Genomic DNA, 22,882 nt, shown 5'->3' with positions numbered 1-22,882 from the left:
AAAAGGAAATAACACAACCACACAATCCACACTCACTCTAAAAAGAAATAGCACAACCACACAATCCACACACTATAATATTTTTTTTCTTTGGTACATCACTCACTATAATATTTTATTGACCCTAATATGGTATCAAGACACCAATATGAACACAAAAATTGTTATATTTATGATAACAATCATTCCATTCTTTGCCTTCAAGTTAATGGCTTCACTTCTTCCAAATCCAAATCCAATGATGCTTGGTCTTGGTGGCACTGTAAATGCTGGAGAAGCTACAAATTCAATAGAAAGCATGATGGTTAGTTCAATTTCCATGACATTATGAATGTTAACCTACTTCACTAAATATTCATTTTGAGACTTAGTTTTTAACAATGATATATAAGATAAAATATTAACTAATAAGAATAAGGAAAAAGCTTATTGTGAATACCAAAAACAGTAGAGTTGTTCTTTGTTCCAAAGAAAGCTTGAGATTTTGGTGAAGTTGCAGGCACATGTATTTTCTCCCCTGTGACAAAAAATAGAGACAAAATTGTTTCAACAAATAATACAAGAAAATACCTTTTTATTTTTAGAGTGAAGACACATTTTGGTTCCTCACAAATTTCTGACGGAACAATTCAGCTCTAACAAAAACAGTTTCCTAGAGAAGCTATTTATAACAATTTTTAGATTATTTTTTTTTCTTTTTCAAATTCCAATTTTTTAAAATTTGTAACAAATGAATAAAAATTTCAAAATGTGATTTATTTTAAAAAGCGATCCTTTCACAAAAAATACGGTAAAAAGTGATTATTTTTGTAACCTTGACAAACTGAGCTATTGACTGGAAGGTTACAAAGAGCTGGGATTTGTAGAGCAAGTGTTCTGTTTATGGGGAAAGAGGTAAAGGTAGTGCTGTTGAACAAGAAACAAAGACAGTGAGGTTGTTGGTTATAGATTCGCTCGAGGTTGCTACAACAGGCAGACGCCGGAGTTCTAACGGCGCCCTGCACGAATGGCATGCAGGGAAAGAGAGGAAGGAGGCTTGATGTGCATGGTGCTATTGTAGGGCTTGAGGAGTTTGGATCTTGGGAGAGGGTGTTTGGTGGATAGGAAATTATCAGCAAGAGAAAAATGAGATAGAAAAGAGAAACTAGATTGCAATGAATAAGAGAAGCCATTATGTTTGTGTGATAGTGTGTGAAGAGAGAAATGTTTAGCAATGTATCTAAATAGCAAAATTAGAAATCTTTTGTGTGAGTTTTTATCATGCACCTTTTGTAAACAAAATTAATTTTCATGCAATTTTGTTTGTTCATATGTAATACATGAAGTAAAAAGGTGGTTGAACTCAAATATTTTAATGAGTTTCAGTTAAAGAATATATATATTTTTTGAAATAATTTGAGTTTGAATTTTGACCGAAATAATTATTGATTAGATTTTATTTATTTTTCGATGAATTTCATATTATTAGGATCTCATTCATGGTGAACGGAAAGATTAAGACAAAAAATTGTAATACATGAACTCTGTTGGTTTTTTTTAGAGGAAGGAGGAATACAACTCACACAATTTTATTGATATTATCATCCTTTAAATACATGAAAAACATAACATAAAAAACATAAACATAAATCAGAATTAAACTACCTTAAATTTGTAACACACCAACTAATACTCATAATTCCTATAGTTAAAACTAGTAACAATAGGAATCCTAAGAAACTCAATAAACTCTATTAAACTATAATAATAATATTGATTCAAACTTTCAACACTCCTCCTTGAATCAATAGTTATTGACTTCAAATTTCTCTTCTTTGGACTTCTCAACTTCTCTAATGAACTTTGTAGATTTTCTCAGCTTCAAAACTTGCCCCTTCATGACTTGCCACATGAGCAAAATCATTAGAAAAATAAACTTCATGTTCCGGAAAGCCTTTGTCAACCAATTTTTCCTGAAATTTGTTCTTAGAACCATTATGATCAAGTTTAGTTCTATAAACCCACTTAACATTATTCAACTTTTGATCTCTTGGCTTGTCTTCAAATTGCCAAGATTCATTTTTCTCTTTCATATTTTTATCCTCCTGCATGACAACTCTCCAACCATCCATGCTTGCCACATTTGCATCACCCAAAGGATTGACCATAGCAACATTGCACATTTCAAAAATTTCAGCATGAGGTTCACACTTTTTAACAGAAAAATTAGCATTATCATCAAATTTTTCTTCTGCAGTTTTAGAGTTTTGGCCTTGGAGAATTTCTACTCCGTTCTTCTCTTTATTTGAGGCTTCTACTACACTTGTAGATGCATGCATTGCTGTTTGCTTCCACTCTATCGGAAAACTTCTATTTCTCATTTTAATAGACATTAGTTCACCACCAACAGGATCAAATATGGTGCATTTCATGTCATTAAAATGCAAAGTGTAGTGTTTTTCCAGCATTTGTCCAACACTCAACAAATTTTGATTCAACTCAGGCACAAATAAAACATCAGAAATATATTTAGTACCTGAGAGAGTTTCAACAGCAACAACTCCCTTGCCTTTGACATCAACACTTTGTCCATTGCCAATGGTAACTTTTGAAACAATTGTTTTGTCTAACTTCTTGAACAACTCTTCATCATGGGCCATGTGATGTGTACATCCACTATCAACCAACCAATTTTTCTTATTTTTGTCGGTAGACAAACATGTTGCTGCAAATAAGTATTCCTCCTCCTCATTTTGATCAGCCACTTGTGCCTCAACTTTAGGTTGTACTTCATTTTTGCAAAATTTTGCAATATGACCCGGCTGATTGCATTTGTTGCAACGGAAATTAGGTCTACTCCAGCATCTGAAATGTGGATGATTTGTTTTTTCACAATGCTGACATGGAGGATAATTTGTCTGCTCATCTTCAGCTTTACTACTCAATTTATTAGAACCTTCTCCTTTCTGGAAGTTGTTCCATTGGGCCTTTTTCTTCTCTCCTTTGTGGCCTTGATTGAGCTTCAACTTTGCTTGTAAAGCACCTTCATTCGTGCCTTCCTCCCTCATAAGTCGCCTTTGTTCTTGGGCTTGCAAAGCATACACCAATTCTGACAAAGTAATGGTTGACAAATCTTTGGAGTTTTCTAGAGAAGAAATGGTGGACTCAAATCTCTCAGGAACAGTTACAAGAATTTTTTGGACTATTCTTGTATCAGAAAATTCAGTTCCAAGCAATCTTACATTGTTGACGATGCTTAGAAGTTTGTCAGAATACTCCTTGATTGTTTCTGATTCCTTCATCCGTTGCATCTCAAATTCTCTGATCAAATTCAGCACTTGCATCCCTTTGATTTTCTCATTTCCTTCGTACTCCTGCTTGAGAAAATCCCATATTGCTTTGGCTGACTTCAGAGTCATAATTCTTGTAAAGATTGCTTCAGAAACAGCAGAAAAGAGATAAGACTTTGCCTTTGATTTTCGCTGCTTTTTCGTCTTATGAATTTTAATTTGTGCAACCGTTGGATTGTCCGGTAATGGATCAATCTCATACTCATCCTCAACAGCCTCCCAAAGATCATTAGCTTCAAGATAAGCTTCCATTCTGGTTGCCCATAAGTGATAATTTTTACCCTAAAAAACTGGCAATTTTATGGCTAAGTTTTCTGATTGCATTTTGATCTCTCTTTTTTTTTTTTTTTGTGTGTGTGTTTGATGGAACTCTCAACCTCACTAGGTCCCTCAAGAAAAAAGCTTTGATACCACTGTTGGTTTTTTGTAGAGGAAGGAGGAATACAACTCACACAATTTTATTGATATTATCATCCTTTAAATACATGAAAAACATAACATAAAAAACATAAACATAAATCAGAATTAAACTACCTTAAATTTGTAACACACCAACTAATACTCATAATTCCTATAGTTAAAACTAGTAACAATAGGAATCCTAAGAAACTCAATAAACTCTATTAAACTATAATAATAATATTGATTCAAACTTTCAACAAACTCTAAAAAAATAAATTATATTTCTAAATAACATTTTTAATTATATAAAATTGTTGCTACTATTTTGTTTTGGATCAACGGTGATTCAGCTTCTTTGGGTTAGCTAGTGTTTTATGATCAAGGTTTTCTCCTCGACATCTCATTATTATGATATCCATAAAAATTAGGCAAAATTACATTTTTAAGTCATTTAACTTAATTTCAGGTATACTTTAGTCATTTATCTTTTTTTAATAATATTTTAGTTTTTTTTCATGTTTGGATATGAATTTCAAACTTCACATTTATAATTTTATGTCTTTATTCGCTTTCAATCATAAATATATGTATGCCATAAAAGAAAAAACATAGATTTAAACCTTGAAAAACCATAAACAAATGTGGATAAAAGACCAAAAATGACTCGGATGACGCAAAAAAAAAAAGCATTAAATTGTTAACTAAAATTAATTAAAATTAGTCTAAATCATTCATTAGTTTTCGTAATTTTTTTTCTACATTTTTCTTTCCACTCAACCAAACAGACCCAAATAACTAAAAATGTAAAAGTAAAATGCACTATATATGTGCATATACAAATTAGGTAAACAATACACTAAGTGGTGAACCATAATCATGGCAGTTAGCTTCGCTAAGTGTTGCTATGAAGAATTTTAAAGACCGATAGACTATGAATTCAGATAAGTGTCAATAAAGAATTGAAGTAGAAGTAAAATAAAAAAAGACAATATTTCAACAAAGTGTGTGACCATCAACAAAACAACATCCAAATTATCAAATTATGAAGAAGTTCGAATAGACAACAAGAAACGTTAAGTGTGTCTTGATCGGGAATGTGTTTTTTTGCTAAAATTAATTCAGTAAAAATAACTGCCACAAAATGGTACCTATTACTAAAGTCAAATTCAAAAGGTATAGGGCGATGAACATTAAGTGGTGTACCGTGCACCACTTGTCTCACACTTTTATGTTAGAAGTGGCCTTAAAAAAACTATCTTTTGACATTTGAAAAATCACTACCAAATTAATTATAAAAATATGGAATATGAATTTCATATTCTTTCAAAAATACAATATGAACTGCATTTTCTTTCTATTATTTCAATCACCTCCAAATATTTACTTAAGTCTCTCTGGTGATTCAAATTCAACAACCAGAATAACAACGACAAACTCAGAAAAACAAAAGTTAATAGAGATAAATGAAGGAAGTTGATAGGCATGGTGGTGGGTCTCGCGGCCGTGAGAAAGAGGGAGAGGCAACTGTTTCAAACCAAACTCGAAATTAGGATCCTGGCTTCAAATCCAGAATTGTTGTTCTAAACTTTCTACAATGTTTTTTGAGTTTTATGATTTTCATTTTTTTTTGATATAGTTATGATTTTCTTTTGTTGGCGCCCAGACGTGCAGAACTGAGATCAATTATGCCTACTCACGCTCAGGAGTGGGAGCTCACGTCCAGGCGCAACGCGTTTTAACAACATGTTTTGTTTTGCTTTTTTTTTTTGGGAAAAACTTTTTCTTCGAGGGTACTATGACTTGAATTTGTTTTATTTTAAAATAGATTTGTTACTAGTTTTTTGGCATATATTTTTCTATAAATAGAGATCACTTTATTTATAGAAAAATTGAGAGAGATTGAGGGAATAATAAGGATTTGCCAACAACAAAGGCTAGGGATTTAGAGAGAGAACAAAAGGGTTTTTTTTTTTTTTATAATTATAATTATAGGACAAAGTGTTATTGTTTCTTCTTCACCTTGGGTAAATTAGGTCAAATTGAATCTCTTGCCCACAGGAAGAGATTTAGGTTTTTTGGTAGAACTAGGATTAATTCTTGTAACCCAATTTGGGATTTCTTCTTATAAGGTGACTATTTGATTATAGTGGAACGGATGGGCTGCTCTCTTCCCTAGACAGACTAGGTTATTTTGACCGAACTGGGTAAACAAAGATTTGTGTCTCTTCTCTTTTATTTGTTTACATGTCTTTGGATTATTTATTATCATCATCTCTATCTACTTCATATATTGGTTGCTTGATTCAGTTACTCCACATATCAAGTTTCATATTTGTGTGATTTTATTAACGAATTCACAACATCTTTTAATTTTATTTTTTAAAAATTAATTAAAGGTAATTTATATTTTAATAGTTAAAATGTGTATTGTCAGCAACATTCATACCGACCACATAATATATTGGTAAAAATTGGTCACATCAATGTTTTTCAATTAAACAAACACAATAATGACCTTTAAAAAAAAATTGCAAAAATAAAAAATTGCAGGGGTTTGTTAAAAGAGTTTTGATTGATAAAAAAAACAACATTTGCATGAAACTTTGTGATCTTTTTTCATTTTAGCTTTCAATTATCAATTTCTCAGTTGCTTGAGGACGAGAATTGAGCGATGAACGATGTCGGTATTGCATAGTGGAGCGTGTCGAAGTCGGCCATCGAAACAACAATGACAACTACCACTGCATGTGCAAGTTGCTATTGGAAATCAGATTTCGGAAGAAGCCAGTACTAGAGCTATTCATATTCTTAAACACTTTGTTACTTACTTCATTCATTTTTAAGTGTCGTTTTAGAATCGTACGCACTATTCATATAATCTACTTTGACCATATTTAGCTTTGTTCACTCTATTCCCTCTCGCAGAAACCTCTAATCACTGCAGTTTTTTCCAAGTACGATCACTGACATATGTGAGCGACAGAGAGAGGATGACATCCAAATTACAAATATTAATATTAGTTAAATATTAATATTTTTTAATTAAATATTAATATTATAAATCACTATAAAATAATAGTTTAACTTTTTTGACGAAATATATAATATGTTTGATGTAAAATATAATATCTAATATATTAAAAATTAATATTTTGGAATGACAATTATCGATTATATTTAAAACATATGAAATATTTTAAAAAATAGATTAAATTAAACTATTAAGTAGTATAAAAAAATAAAAATAAAAACAAATAATTTTTTTTGGTTTATAAATTTATGGCATCTTGATATCAAGATAGAGATGGATATCGCAACTATGTTGGCATCTCATCCATCTCTATCCTCTACCTATATATCATATTATATTAAAAAGAGAAATAAGTTTTAAAATATATGTATGCAGTTTGGTTCTGTTTGAATCGGTTTGAAAAAATCAATCCAAAATCCGATTCAACGGTTTTTACAAAAGGAAATCCTAACACATCCAGGAAAATTTTGTTTTGTTTTTTTTTTCTTTCTAGTTTTTGGTTATTTTCGGTCGGTTTACAATTTTTATTTTGATCCTTTTTATTGTTGGGCTTTGAGGAGCTTGGATCTTGCAAGAGTATATTGGGTGGATAAGAAATTATCAGCAAGAGAAAAATGTGATAAAAAAGAGAAACTAGATTGCAATGAATAAGAGAAGCCATTATGTTTGTGTGAAGAGAGAAATGTTTACTAATATGTCTAAGGCCCCGTTTCTATTAATTTATTTTTAAACTTATGTAAACAGCTTATGCAATTTTTATGAATTGTTATAAGTTTGTCAAAGTCGTTTATGATAAAATAGCTTATAAAAACACAATTTTCACTAGTGTGAACTTATAAAATAGCATAAAATCTAATTTATATTGCATAAGTTGTTTGCATAAGCTCAAAAATAAACTAATATAAATGAGGCCTAAGTAGAAAAATTAGAAATTTTGTGCGTGAGTTTTTACATGTACAAGGTGCGATTTTTATGAATCATGCTTTAAAACAATAGTATTAAATTATCATGCAATTTTGTTTGCTCATACGTAATACACGAACTAAACAAGTGGTTAGACTCAAAAGTTTTAATGAAATTCGGTTAAAAAAATTCTTTTGAGATAAGTTAAAGTTCATTTATCTTTTGGTAATTTTTAAATCATCAGGACATCTTTCAAGGTAAACCAAAGGTTAAGACAAAAAATTGTAATATATGAACTCTTTTAAATAAATTCAAGGTTAATTAAGATATATAAATAATTATTATATTTTTTTGGGTAGATAGACTATTATATTATATTTCTAATAATAATTTTAATTTTTATAATTTTATAATTTTTAAAATAAGTTATATATTTACAAAATTGTTACAATATGCTTTAACTATAAGATGTGTTTTCCGATCAAGGTTTTCTCCTTATCTCATTATTATGATATCAATAAAAATTAGGGTTAATTCCAGTTTTGGTCTCCTACTTTGAAATATGATAGTTTTGGTCACTCTATTAGTAATTTTTAACTATAATTAGTTATGTGATATGTTTTAAACAAAGTGACATATGATTTGATGATGAGAGAATTTCGATAAAATCGTATGAAAAATCCTTCATAAAGTTAATTTAAAACATGTTGTATCACCAAATTTTAGAAAAAATATGTGTTAGAGGGACCAAAATTATCAAATTTTAAAATAGGAGACCAATTCTATAAAATGGTTAAAATAAGGAGATCAAAACTGCAATTAAGCCTAAAAATTATTACAAGTGCAAGTAGTGTGACATGATTAAAGATGTTAATTTGTATCCATAAACAAAGATCTCTATCGAAACTTCCCCATCTGAACAATAATTGTTTTCACCGTGGAAGTGGTGAAGAAAGTCCTCAAAGAGTTTTTTTTTTTTATAGTTAGACAAAATAAAGTTGGGAGATCAAAATTCAAATTTCATGAATTTATCTTGAATCGAGATCTTTTGGCAAAACTTTATCCAAGTTTTGCCGAGAGAGCAACCCCATTTTTTACCTTGAATTGGTCAAAATACGCAGACTTTCTTACCTTTCGTGGAGGATTAGATCCCCTAATTGGTGGTCTATGGCCGACTGATATTGCACATCATCATTTAGCTATTGCAATTCTTTTTCTCATTGTCGAACTAATGTATATAACTAACTAGGGTATTGGTCATAGTATAAAAGATATTTTAGAGGAAGATCATGATGTCCAATCTAACAATTTTGACATTTTTATTGATTTACTTAAAATTTGTGAATCCTTCAAGAGCATTTTAGGGATTGGGAACCCCATTCTCGAGCCGGTTAATAATATATATGCATTTGTATCTTTATAGGTTTGTGGATGCATTTTATTTTTGATTATATGTAATATTTATTAATACCACACAAAACTAGCTCATAATAATATTTACTTTCGTTATGATTGAAAATAATATAATTTTGGTATTTTTTTTAAGAACAATGGTGGATTCTCGACTTCACTTGTACTTGTTGACTTTGTTTGATTGTTCTCGACTTTTCTTTTATAATATATATATATATATATATATATATATATATATTAAATTTATCTCTAACCCATTCTTATGATGACATTATAAAGTGTCGACCAGACATCAAAATTTACCCTTAAAACACATACATGCACACACTTTATTAAATTAAAATATTTGCAAGAAGAAGCAGAACACTTCATTCTTGCACAAGATTAAGAACTTTTCAAAAGATAAAGCATGTTCTTTCATTCTTTGTTTATGTAGTGGCAAGCACAAACTAGGAACAAAGAAACCAAGAATAATGTGAGGAACAACGCTACATTGCATTCCAATATGGCATAATAACTTGTTTCAAATAGAATAAGATTCTACAAATTAAAGAAGAATCATTTTTACCATATGAAAAATGCTAAACAGCTCATAATCATAAACCTTTTTAGCTCTCAAAGTTTTAAGATCCACCCACTTTTAATCTTTTACTAACTCATTCATACTATTTTGGACTTGAACTCTCTCTCTCTCTCTCTCTCTCTCTCTCTCTCTCTCTCTCTCTCTCTCTCTCTCTCTCTCTCTCTCTCTCTCTCTCTCTCTCTCTCCCTCTTATCTCATTGATTTCATGACAGTGAAGGCAAGCATTTTAATAACCATGTTTTGTCTTTTTCTCAAGTTTTTCATAAATATCAAATTTTGAATTATTTTTATTTTGTTATATGGCAGCATTTTTGTATGGTGATGAGGATCAATATTGACTGCAATGGTTGTTATAGAAAAGTGAAGAGAGCCCTTCTTGAAATGCCAGGTTAGACATAATTGATCAAAGTACTATTAAGCAAATAAATTTAAGTTCAAGATTAATTAAGAAAAATGAAATCGCTCTAATTTTATCATTTAGAAACACATTTTTTTTCTTTTAAGTTTATTTTTCTAGTATAATTTTTTATAAAACAATCCTTTTCATTCATGCCTATTATAATTAGAAACAAATATTACTTTTTTCTTTCTAATTTTTATGATATTTGTTCTGATCTCAAGTCCGCTGCGCTATATTTTTTGAAGTATTGTCCGTTTTGGAAACAATATGAATTTTATGGTGTACTGAAAAATTAGCCCCACATCGAGACTAAGGGGCTATATGGTCTCTTAGACCTCGAGTTTGACATATGTTTGAATTATGACTCCAATTGTATGACACCATATTCTGAGGTACAATCTATTTTAGATTTTGAGTAAAGTCGTCATAGTTTTGCCATTTGACAAGTATATCGATGAATAAATAAATGTGTGTTATTTATAAGCAATTCGTAATTTCAATTTTCAAGCCGCGTGAAAATTTGGTGTCACAGAAAATATTTATTTTTTCTAGTATCATTTTCTTAACACTAATAATCATATTTTCCATGCATAGTTTTGAAATTGAGAATTATGTACACTATAGCTAAATTTATTTCTCTTTGGTTTTAATTTCTTCTAGAGTTGGAGAGCCATTTCCTAGAGAAGAAGCAAACAAGAGTAATTGTGTGTGGCAGTTTCATCCCTCAAGATGTTGCAATCAAGATAAAGAAAAAAACCAATCGAAGAGTTGAAATATTGGACATACAAGATTTGAGTGAAAACAATGATGAAATTATTGAAGATCAGAAACCAATTACTAGCCCCCAAAAACCAATTGAAAGAAATATGTTTGGTAGCTCGATAGAAACAAAGAGAGATATGCCTCCTCTCAACCATAGAGTTCACTACACATCAACTGTTTCTTATATTTAGAACCAAAAAGAGTATAACCGAGATCAACTATCTCTTATATTTTAGGACCGAAAAGCCTCGAAATCAACTATCTCTTATATTTGTTATTTTTAAGTGTATTTAGTATACTTGGAAACATAGATTTTTAGTTTACTTTGTTCATGGCTTTAAGCCTTGAAGTCTATAAGTTATAGTAGCATTGTTTTGATGTTCTCAGAAATAGGATTGTTAATCACCTTTCTTTGTGCTACGCTTTGGCTCAATTTGTGAAAGACCAATTTTGAAATTTACATCTAATAGGCAATAGCTAACTTACATCTAATAGCTTAGCTCATAACTAGATCCATGCGGTGCATGAGTTTAATTAGTTGTAATATGTAATAATAAACAATAATATAAAAATTCTAAGAGCATCTTCAATAAGGAGTTTCATAGACTAATGATCTGTACCTTAATTTTTTTTTTTATCATTGGAGTTCTGACGTGGCATAGAGGGTATCAAAATTGATGATACGATATCTTATTTAAGGTACCGTATCATCAATTTAATACCATCAATTTAAGTTAAAAATAAATAAATATAATAGGGACCACTTGTTAATAATGTATGATACCTAAAGTAGTATCAGCATTGAAGCAAAATATGTATCAGTTGCATAAGTACTACATGACATTGTATGACCATTTGTTAGTAATGTATGATACCCAAAGTGGTATCACCATTGAAGATGCTGTAACACTAAAAGCTATATGAAAAAAGTCGAGCAACATTAAACATTAGTTCAACAATAAATTTGCATAAATATTCATCGAACAGAAGTTATGGTATATTGTGAAATACTACAGACTACATTGAAAGTTTTATTTGTATCTTCACCAATTATGTAACAAAATTTGATTAAACTTTATTCAATTTTTTTTTGACTAATCACTGAGCTTAGCTTGCAAGTAACAAAATATATATTTTAGACAAAATAAAAATAAAATAGATCAAAACTCTTATTCAGAAATACATAAACAAATACTACGTTTAAAAGACACTTAACACATTTCTCAAAAAATGTACTTCAATGATTTAATGAAAACTAATTTTTAACCTTTAATTATCAGCAATTTTTTTAAATAATTTTGGAACCCCATCGTTTTGGTTGATTCTGAACCATTAATTATTTTATATTTGTTTATGTTCTTATTTTATATTTTATACTTTTTTTAATAATTTAGGAACCCCATCGTTTTGTTTACTTATTAAAAAAATTGCTGATAATTAAATGTTAAAAAAAATGAAGAACACAGTCAAGAACATAAACTTAAGTAGACAACCATAAATAAATAAAAATTGTGATTAATTCTGTCGTTCAAATTTATTGAAAACATGGTTAACATATTAGGATTCCTAACTTTTATCACAATTGAACCACAGACTTTGGTGGTTGAAAAACTTTATTGTAAGTATGGGATTTAAGTAAGGGATGTAAGTTCGATTCTCGTCGTAGATAAATTTGTATTTTTTTTATTATAAAGCTGCAATAAAAAGAGTGGGAAAATAATAAGGTTTAAGGTTACCTTATGTTACATTTGATCTAAAGCGTGTTTACATTTGATCTAAAGATATAAAGTCATCACTAAAATAATTTGATCTAAAGGTATAAAGTCATTACTAAAATAATTCATGTGGTACAACTCACACTCTATCACCTAATAAAAAACAAATCTTTATCGTTAAAAATCATAATTATGGACTTCCTTATTTACTTGCCCCAAATTTTTAACTCGTCCATACACCCTATGATACCGACCAATGAACAAACTTTTGCTTTGCAAGTTCGAACACGAGTCTTTTCAGCGTGTCTTGTCCTCACTCGCACGCTTTCTGGGAAACTTCCCAGAAGGTCACCCATCCAAAGACTACTCCAAGTCAAGCACGCTTAACTGTGAAGTTCTTATCAAATGAGCTACCGAAAAGAAGATGCATCTTGTTGATATAGGTAGTACCAAACAATTCTTATATGCCTTCCTTCAACCATGCAGTCTCATACCTGCACGGTCTCAGGATCCCTCTCATTCCGATGTGATTCGTTTTTGCCTAGAAGCTGCCAGGAGCCGCTAATTGTCATGCCTCATGCACCGACAACCACTCCCCACCATGATTCAGAATAAGAAAATGTAAGTTTTTTTATAAAATAAAACACAGAAAATGTATGATTTGATGATTTGCTAGATTTCTAATTATCGGTTTTTAATTGTATAAACTTTGCAATGAAAATTGATGGTGCTTAATTGTCCTATGAAATCTTTCCTATTTGATTGATGATAATTGATTCCTCAATATGGATGTAAATTAATTCCGCAAAAAATTTAATTGATGCCTAACGTGAGTCAGATTTAACACTTTGTGGACATAATTTTAATCACAATTGATCTACATGCCATATTGGTTGAAATGTTGTATTGCAATAAAGGAGATGTGGGTTCAAATCCTAGTCAAAACAAAGTTGTATTTTTTTAATAAAAAGCCGCAATATAAAAATGGAGAGAAAAAAAATAGGTTTGGTTTACTTGTGTATACAAGCTTATATTACAATAGATTTCATATTTATGTGAAAATTCAACTTCCGATTTATCACAATCGCCGATCCGATCAGATGTTAGGAATCTAAGCATCTCTTGGCTTAGAAGCTTAGAAGCAAGAGTTCCGGTTAATTAACAAGAAAAAAAAATCCCGTAATCTAAAATTTAATCGCGAGATTAATAAAATCAAACAAAAAATTATTTGGACCAAAACTCAAATTCAATTCTCACAATAAAAAAAAGACTTTATCTATTAAAAATATTTTTGGTTTCACATTGCTCCCTTAAAAAAAAAGTTATACTTTAGTCCCTTAAAGACATCTCCGTCAATTGTTATTTCCGTTAAATTTTAACCCTAAATATATAAAAGTGCACAAACATTATAGATGGTCCATCTAATTTACTAACTACTAATTTACTAAATAATTCATTAATCCATTTAACTACCAATTTACTAACTTCCAATTTACTAACTACTAATTTACTAAATGTATGAAAGTGCAAACATTATGTATAAAAGTGCACAAACATTATAGATGGTCCATCTAACTTCCAATTTACTAACTACTAATTTAATCCATTAATTTCTTAGGTGCCAACTAATTCATTCATCTTCTATCTATTATAGTCTTATAGACATCATCAACCAATCATTTTTAGTACAAAGAGCCTATAAATAATCTCATTAAAAAGAATATAATAATTTCTGGTGCCAACTAATTCATTCATCTTCTATCTATTATAGTCTTATAGACATCATCAACCAATCATTTTTAGTACAAAGAGCCTATAAATAATCTCATTAAAAAGAATATAATAATTTCTAAAATAACCATTATTTTAAAACAAGATTAAAAAAGTAAAAACACTAAAGAGAAAGTAATTATTTAAAATTTTAACTTTTATTACTTCAAATAACAAAGTGAAGCACCCTCTCAAAACACAGAAAGTACCTTCACATATGCCCCTATGGTAGAATACTATACTAATACAACATGCATATTTTATTAATCTACATATCCACCTCATATATACCTTTTACATAACATGATAAGGTACATCACACATGAAGCAAATTACACAAACCAAAAGTTTAAAATACACCAATACACATTTATTATTAATCATAATCATATAATATGCATGTATCCATCCATACATAGATATTAATCATGAAGATGGTCTAGTGTCCAGTACATGATCCAGTACCAGGAAGCTTCTCCTTAATCTTATCCATAATCCCTTTCTTCTCTCCATGTTGTTGCTGATCTCCATGATGATCATGACCAGTTGTTGTTCCATAACCAGTTGTCCCTGTTCCATGCCCTGTTGTCCCATAACCTGTTCCTGTTCCATGTCCTGTTGTTGTTCCTGTTCCAGTACCAGGAATCTTCTCCTTAATCTTATCAACCATCCCTTTCTCTCCATGTTGTTGATGACCATACTCAGTGCTTCCAGTTCCACCATATCCAGCTCCACCACCACTTCCATAACCAGTTGTTCCATGTCCTGTTCCATACCCTGTTCCTGTTCCAGTACCAGGAATCTTTTCCTTAATCTTGTCCACAATTCCTTTGTCTTGTTGAGTTCCATGATGACCATACTCAGTGCTTCCAGTTCCACCATATCCAGCTCCACCACCACTTCCATAACCAGTTGTTCCATGTCCTGTTCCATACCCTGTTCCTGTTCCAGTACCAGGAATCTTTTCCTTAATCTTGTCCACAATTCCTTTGTCTTGTTGAGTTCCATGATGACCATACTCAGTGCTTCCAGTTCCACCATATCCAGCTCCACCACCACTTCCATAACCAGTTGTTCCATGTCCTGTTCCATACCCTGTTCCTGTTCCAGTACCAGGAATCTTTTCCTTAATCTTGTCCACAATTCCTTTGTCTTGTTGAGTTCCATGATGACCATACTCAGTGCTTCCAGTTGTTCCATATCCTAATCCTGTTCCACCGCCGACACCGGTGGTGCCATAGCCAGTTGTTCCATACCCTGTTCCAGCTCCTGTTCCTGTTCCATCAATATTGGTACTTCCATAACCACTTCCAGTGTTGGTGCTTCCATAATCAGTGGTTGTTCCATAACCTCCTACACCACCTATATCAATCACATATAAAAGTTAATCATACTAATTAATTCAATATTAGTAAGATTAATTTCTATGCACATAGAACGTGCTGCTAATTCTTTCTTAAAATATAATGTATATTCTTTCTTCTCATAAATTAAATCCTTGGTATCCCACTTATTTATTTAAGAATTTAAGTTATACAAAATGATGTGCTTTCCTGCCAACTGAGTTAAACTGACAGTAGCAGAAAATAACTCTTTATTTCAATGTAGTACCATAGAAATTCTTAATTTAACCAGTATACATGACTAGTTAATTTGTTATACTAATTGGTTACCTGTGGCTGTGTGGGTGTCATATCCAGTTCCAGTTCCACTACCTGTGTGAGTCCCAAACCCAGTGGTTTGATCAACTCCACCATGATGCTGTTGTTGCTGACCATGACCATGACCATGACCAGTTAACCCACCACCACTACTAATTGGATTACCAAATTGATCAAGTTGTTGACTCACTGGGTTTCCATATTCATCAACCCTACGTGTTTGATCACCATATCCACCTTGTTGATATTGAGACATTTTGTTATTATGATTCTTCTTCACAAACAAAAATAAAGTACTTGAAGTTGTTGGTTTTTGAGGTTGTTTTTTTTGTACTAATGTAATGATGTTGTTTTGAAATTTGATGTGGTTAGGTATTGGAACATGTTGTGTGTTTATAGGTGAATCGAAGTATGGGATATGAACAAAAAATCTAAGGATGGGGTCGGTGGTTTTGGATTTTGATTTTTTGAAAACTGACACGTGTCAATGTTGAATCGCCACGTACAAGGATACGTGGTGTGTGGTTATTGGAAACCGACAGTTATTTTGTCGTGTTGTGATATATGAGATGACACGTGAGGGGTTTGTGTGGTTTTGGAGAGCAGAACTATTGTGAATGGTAAGTTGGTAACTATGGAATTAATTTATGGATAAGGCTTCATTTAGTTACTTACTATGGTGGTGTTATAGCTAAGCTACTAGTTAGACATAGTTTGACTGCATGTGAATTTGACATTAAGGGTCTGTTTGATAAAAATAAACTATAAGCTAGCTGATAGCTGATAAGCTAGCTGATAGCTGAAAAGCTAGCTTATAGCTGATAGCTGAAAAGCTAGCTTATTGAAATTAAAGTGTTTGGTAAAATTAGCTTTTAAAGTGGTTATTAAATATAAAATTACATAATTGATAGTGGGTAGTTTATTTTTTAGAGTGGGTAGTTATTAAATTAAAGGGTAAAAATGGAATAAAGTGTAAAAAGCTATAAGCTATAAGCTCAAATGCTACTTGAAATAGCATCTGAAAAAAAGCTATAAGCTAGTACAAAAAGCTTGTTACCAAACACCTCTAATTTTTTGAAACAAGCTTATAAGCTCATATAATAAGCTATAAGCTAGCTTATTTGTGTTACCAAACAGAGCCTAAGGGTCGGTTCGATAAAAATAAGCTATAAGCTAGCTGATAGTTGATAAGTTAGTTGATAGCTGAAAAGTTAGCTTATTGAAATTAAAGTGTTTGGTAAAATTAACTTTTAAAGTGGTTATTAAATATAAAATTACATAATTGATAGTGGATAATTTATTTTTTAGAGTGGGTAGTTATTAAATTAAAAGGTAAAAATGGAATAAAGTGTAAAAAACTATAAGCTATAAGCTCAAATGCTACTTAAAATAGCATCTGAAAAAAAGCTATAAGCTAGTACAAAAAGTTTGCTACCAAACACCTCTAATTTTTTGAAACAAGCTTACAAGTTCATATAATAAGCTATAAGCTAGCTTATTTGTGTTACCAAACACACCTAGCATCTCAAAAAACACTATAAACTAGTTAGAGAAGCTCGTTACCAAACACTTCACATTTTTTTCAAACAAGCTTATAAGCTATAAGTTATAAGCTAGCTTATTGGACTTACCAGACAGTGCCTAACTATCAAAAATAAGGTATACAATCGATCTTTAGTTGATTAAGGGATAATTGATACTAGATTTAGTAGGAGGATCGCAGTTCAATTCCTCACAATTGCAGTTGAAAGAAGGCTGAAACCACTTGATGTCAGAACTGATTCCAGAACTAAATCAAGTGGTCCAGTGGCTGGATACTGATGGTGAAAAAAATTCATTTTTTTTATTTACAAGAGAGAATGTCAATGAAAATCAAACTTATAAAAGTTGACACATACTAGAACTTCGACCCGTGCGGTGCACGAGTCTAATCAGCCGTAATACATAACAATAAAAAATACTTAGATAAAATTCATACAACCGAAATTATGTTATATTACGAAATACTTTCTTATAGACTACATTGAAAGTTTTATTCCTATCTTTTTAAATTTATTTTGGAATTGTATTTTTGAAATATTTGGAATTGAATTAAATAGTGAAAATTTATTTAGTTTAATGTGAAAATGAAAGGTGTCCCAAAGAATTAGGATTGAAAAATAGGTAACTGGTTGAAAAAATATTATAAAAAAAATTACAAAACTAATAAACAAATTTTCCTTCAATTGACGAAGATTAGTTAACTAAGAATTTTCTAATGTAAAATTTTCCAACATGTGCGGTGCAAAAATTATGCTTATTATAGGCGCAAAACAATTTTTTTAGCAGGCAAACGTTGATTGACACGCATAAATTAAGAATGTGGGTTGGCTTATTATAGGTGCAAATAAATAAATAATTAGCAACCAAACATTGATTGATACGCATAGATTAAGATTAATTGATAGCAAAATTAAGAATGTGGGCTATCTTATTATAGACGCAAATAAAAAAAATTTAGCAACCAAACATTAATTGATACGCATAGATTAAAGTTAGGCTTAATTAGTCTTTTGGTCCCTTAAAGATATTTTAGGTTTCACAATGGTCCCTTAAAGAAAAAAAGGTCAGGATTGGTCCCTTAAAGACACATCTGTTTCTCAATTGGTCTTTTCCGTCAATTTTTTTACAAAAACCGTTAGTTTCAGTAGACTGAATTGTGGATGTCATTAAGTGTAAGTGGTCCACCAAAAACCTTATTAATTTTTAAAATTTTAACCATTGGAATTTTTTGTTATATTTGGAGTTAAAATTTAACGGAAAGGACCAATATGACAAAAATATATGTCTTTAAGGGACTAATCCGGGCCTTTTTTTCTTTAAGGGACCAATCTAGACATTTTTTTCTTTAAGGGACCATTGTAAAACCTAAAATGTCTTTAAGGAACCAATAGAGTAATTAAGCCTTAAAGTTAATTGAGAGCAAAATTTAGAATGTGGATCACTCAATAAAAGAGGGAAAAAATGATATTGATGTGAAATAAATTTATGTCATATATGTGAGGGTTAAGAGATGAGATTGCTAACGTTAATCATAATTAAAGAACATGTTTTAGTGGTTGAAAGACCTTATTGTACGCAAGGGAGGTAGGTTCGATTTCCATGTTAGACAAATTTGTTTTTTTTTTTTTTAATATAAAGCAGCAGTAAAAAGAGAGGAAAAATGATTAGGTTTAGGATTAGCATTTCGGAACAAACTTACAATATAAGAGATAATAAGAATTAATAATATACAGTAAGAATTAATATATCCGGTTAAAAAAAATAACTTTTATGATTTCTCATATATTCTAATAATATATATCAACGTATAACGTTACTATATATTCTAATATATATAAATAGTATCTCATCCTAAAAATTCTTAGATTAGATATCCATTGTTCACAGCTCGCACCGCCCAGCACCGCCGTGCTGTTCTGTTTCCGTTTTATATAACTTAAATTCCTTACCACTAAATCAGATCAGTCTGTTTGGTAAAAATAAGCTATAAGCTAGCTGATAGCTGATAAGCTAGCTTATAGCTGAAAAGCTAGCTTATAGCTGATAGGTGAAAAGCTAGCTAATTGAAATTAAAGTATTTGGTAAAATTAGCTTTTAAAGTGGTTAATAAATGACATAATTGTTAGTGGGTAGTTTCTTTTTTAGAGTGAGTAGTTATTAAATTAAAGGGTAAAAATGGATTAAAGTGTAAAAAGCTATAAGCTATAAGCTCAAACGCTACTTGAAATAACATCTGAAAAAAAGCTATAAGCTAGTAAAAAAAGTTTGTTACCAAACATCTCTAATTTTTTGAAACAAGCTTATAAGCTCATATAATAAGCTATAAGCCAGCTCATATAATTCATTTTTTGTAGTAGACCAATTAATTGCCAGCTATCACTTAAACTAACGCTCTTAACCGTGAGATTTCGTGTTTAAATTCAACTAAAAATATTTATGTTGAAATTAATTTTGATATCAATCAGTAATCACATTCACATATATAATACATGCTCACTAGACGATATAAAAATATAATTATATTTAGTATAGAAGTTAAATAAACATATAAATATGTATATAAAATAGGATTTATTATTGGTTAATTTATCAAAGATCAATAGTAGAAAATAGAAATACATGGATACATGAAACCATTTATTGATATCTCTCATTAGTACTCCTGCAATACGCACAGAAAAGGAGAGATGGATTACTAGTATCTACTGACTTGAGGTTTTTTTTTTTAATTTGGACTCTTTATACTTTTACACACTCTCTAGATGATGAGAAGTAGAATCGATATGCGATGTGTCTGATATCTTGAAAGTCATAGCCTATATATAGTGTCATGACAAATTCAAATTCTCATTATTTTAAAAGAGTGTTGTTATTGTCACGATATGAGTGTCACAAATTCATCACGAAATCATTACCACCGTTAGATTTCATTTCATAAAATACATGGGTGGATGGATATAAAGAATAATGTCTGCTACAGTAAAAGTAAAAATATGTAGTGTCGTGATGTTATCGAGAAAAAGCATTCGAGATATGCAACATCTCATTCTAAAATGGGTCATCTTAACATTGACTCATATTGAGCTCATACCAATTAATTAAATAATTAATTTAATTATCCAAATTGAAATTTAATTAGCATTTTTACTTAATGGGTCGTGACACGACAACAAGTGATGCAATGAATGGATGAATATTGAAGCACATTGGGTAGTACTATGTAAAACATACTGACTCAATTGCTATTTTGGTTATACTGTCAAAACTATAAGAGGTCAATTTTTTTGGTTTTGAATGAAGCTTGAATTTGTCATCCTATCCTATGGTGTATTGTCACTATTGGATGCAGTGAATTGTTGCTTTGAGAGGGATATAGATTAATTATAAGTGGTTGAGTTAAGAATATTGTAAAAAAAAGTAGTCATATTGTTTGTAAAAGTTTGGTCAATGGTTGGAAAAGGGTGGCTAAGATAAGTGCAGCAGAAAGAATGAGATAACTTTGAAGGAGAGGATCCGATTCCTTATAATCATAAAATTGGAAAAATTCTATAGATTACTTCTTCAATAAGATCGATGAACACCGCAACAAGACGGAAAATCAAACATCGCCGTACCAAGACGACGAACAACAAAATGCCGCACTCAGACGACGACACCACAACAAAATAAATAAACTAAAAGAAATCTATGTGAAATCACTTATTTAATTTGAAAGAAAGAAAAAAATGTAGAGAGGTGATTTTAGGCCAAGAATGACCTAAAATCACCCCATTACCCTTGAAGGAAGAAGACGAAACTCGAAGAAAGAATGAAAAACTAGGGCCGACAGAGAGAGAAGTTTGCTGAAAGGTATTGAAATTCTGGTATAACAGAACCAGATGTTGTACAGGATGGCGAAACATCTGGTCTGTCATGAATAATACGGCAAGTCATATAACATTAAAAAAACAGATACTGAAAGACATAAACAACAGATATTCTACACGATGCTCCAACACCTATCAGGAGCGATAGTATACTAATGTTGAGACAGATGTTCAAGCATCTCGTACCAGTACAGACAAGTTAATAATAAAGTGCAGAACGTAAATAACACAAGTTATTTGTTAACCTAGTTCGGTGCAACGTCACATAATCTGGGGGATACCAATCTAGGAAGGAAATCCACTATAATAGTTCCAGTTCAAAGCCCTCAATAAACGCCCTGTTTATGACTTATCACCTAGACACTACTCGTGCTAATTTCTACCTAGGAACTCCTAGATATGAGAACCTCTGCTCACTTCCCTCAATCAACACAACTTGTGTTTACAATCGATAACAATCTGCAAGGAGTCACACTCCCATAAAACTAATACCACCCTTGACTAAGTTCACAATTTGGAGTTGCTCCTCCAAGTACAATACTCAACTCATTACCTAAATGTTTCTAAGTAAGGACATAGTGACCATCTCACAACCCGAGTGGTTCACTTACACCAACTCTCCTAGAGAGTGGCTTAAAGACACAAAACCCTAAAAAACTACATCTTTGATATGCTATTTTGATTCTAGTTTCGGTTCACAAATTAGATTTTGCTCCTTTCTTTATATAGTCTGAGCTTAGCACAACTAGGTCTTGAATTTGGGCTTCAGATCACAGCTGGTCCAAAAGTTCATGCAAGGAATATTCTTGAATCAAATGTTTTATTTCCTAAAATAGTTGATTTGTTTAGAGACAAAACTAAGTCATGGCCGCCTTCTAGAACATCAAGAAAGGCGCTACTTGGCGCACATGTTAAACGTGAATATATTCTTCAATCAAATCTTTCAGAGATCTCACGCGAAAATAGACCTTTCAAAAAATGCGAAAATAGAGCACACCGGATGTCGTATCCAATGTTGAAACATTATATGAGCACACTGGATGATGTATCCAATGTTGAAGCATTGTATCCAACATCTCGCTTGCATATTTGTTTTAGCAAAATGAGACCAACACAAATCTCCAACAAGTATGCTCATCATGTCATTCATAAGTATGAGTCAAATATTATATGGGTAAAATTCAAAGAATTATAAAATAGAGCGATTAAAATTTCAATTTTTAAAATAAAAGGGATAATATTCAGATTCAATCAAAATACGAGATAAAACTACGGCCTAATAAAAATATTTATGTTTTTGTGATTAAACATTTTTGGGTAAATAGGGTTTTACCCCCTGTAAAATGGGCGAATTTTGCATTACCCCTGCAAAAAAAAATTGTGATTACCCCCCTGTAATATAAAGATTCATTCAACTAGAACATCGACCCGTGCGGTGCACGGGTCTGATTAGCTGTAAGATATATAATGATTAAATAATATATGATAATTCCAATAATGTAAGG

The 22,882-nt window shown here is 31.0% G+C and overlaps 3 protein-coding genes across 3 annotated transcripts; 1 reads left to right on the top strand and 2 right to left on the bottom strand.

The window, feature by feature from the left end:
- Positions 1 to 55: 55 nt before the first annotated feature.
- Positions 56 to 1,238, bottom strand: LOC123885526 (non-specific lipid transfer protein GPI-anchored 10). Its single transcript, XM_045934807.1, has 3 exons — positions 815 to 1,238; positions 440 to 517; positions 56 to 278 (listed from the first exon to the last, which is right to left on the bottom strand). Exons 1-3 carry the CDS (start codon positions 1,170 to 1,172, stop codon positions 136 to 138), a joined length of 579 nt encoding a protein of 192 aa, XP_045790763.1. The 5' UTR covers positions 1,173 to 1,238; the 3' UTR covers positions 56 to 135.
- An 8,542-nt stretch (positions 1,239 to 9,780) lies between these two features.
- LOC123885163 lies at positions 9,781 to 11,279 on the top strand. Its single transcript, XM_045934427.1, has 3 exons — positions 9,781 to 9,878; positions 9,968 to 10,049; positions 10,722 to 11,279. Exons 1-3 carry the CDS (start codon positions 9,867 to 9,869, stop codon positions 11,012 to 11,014), a joined length of 387 nt encoding a protein of 128 aa, XP_045790383.1. The 5' UTR covers positions 9,781 to 9,866; the 3' UTR covers positions 11,015 to 11,279.
- A 3,168-nt stretch (positions 11,280 to 14,447) lies between these two features.
- LOC123885188 (dehydrin DHN3-like) lies at positions 14,448 to 16,403 on the bottom strand. The gene is made up of 2 exons (XM_045934454.1): positions 15,982 to 16,403; positions 14,448 to 15,670 (listed from the first exon to the last, which is right to left on the bottom strand). The coding sequence occupies exons 1-2, from the start codon at positions 16,223 to 16,225 to the stop codon at positions 14,748 to 14,750; spliced, it is 1,167 nt and encodes a 388-aa protein (XP_045790410.1). The 5' UTR covers positions 16,226 to 16,403; the 3' UTR covers positions 14,448 to 14,747.
- Between the last annotated feature and the right edge of the window lie 6,479 nt (positions 16,404 to 22,882).

This window comes from Trifolium pratense, linkage group LG5 (assembly GCF_020283565.1).
Source record: "Trifolium pratense cultivar HEN17-A07 linkage group LG5, ARS_RC_1.1, whole genome shotgun sequence".
NCBI lineage: Eukaryota > Viridiplantae > Streptophyta > Magnoliopsida > Fabales > Fabaceae > Trifolium > Trifolium pratense.
This window is presented reverse-complemented; position numbering and strand designations above follow the sequence as displayed.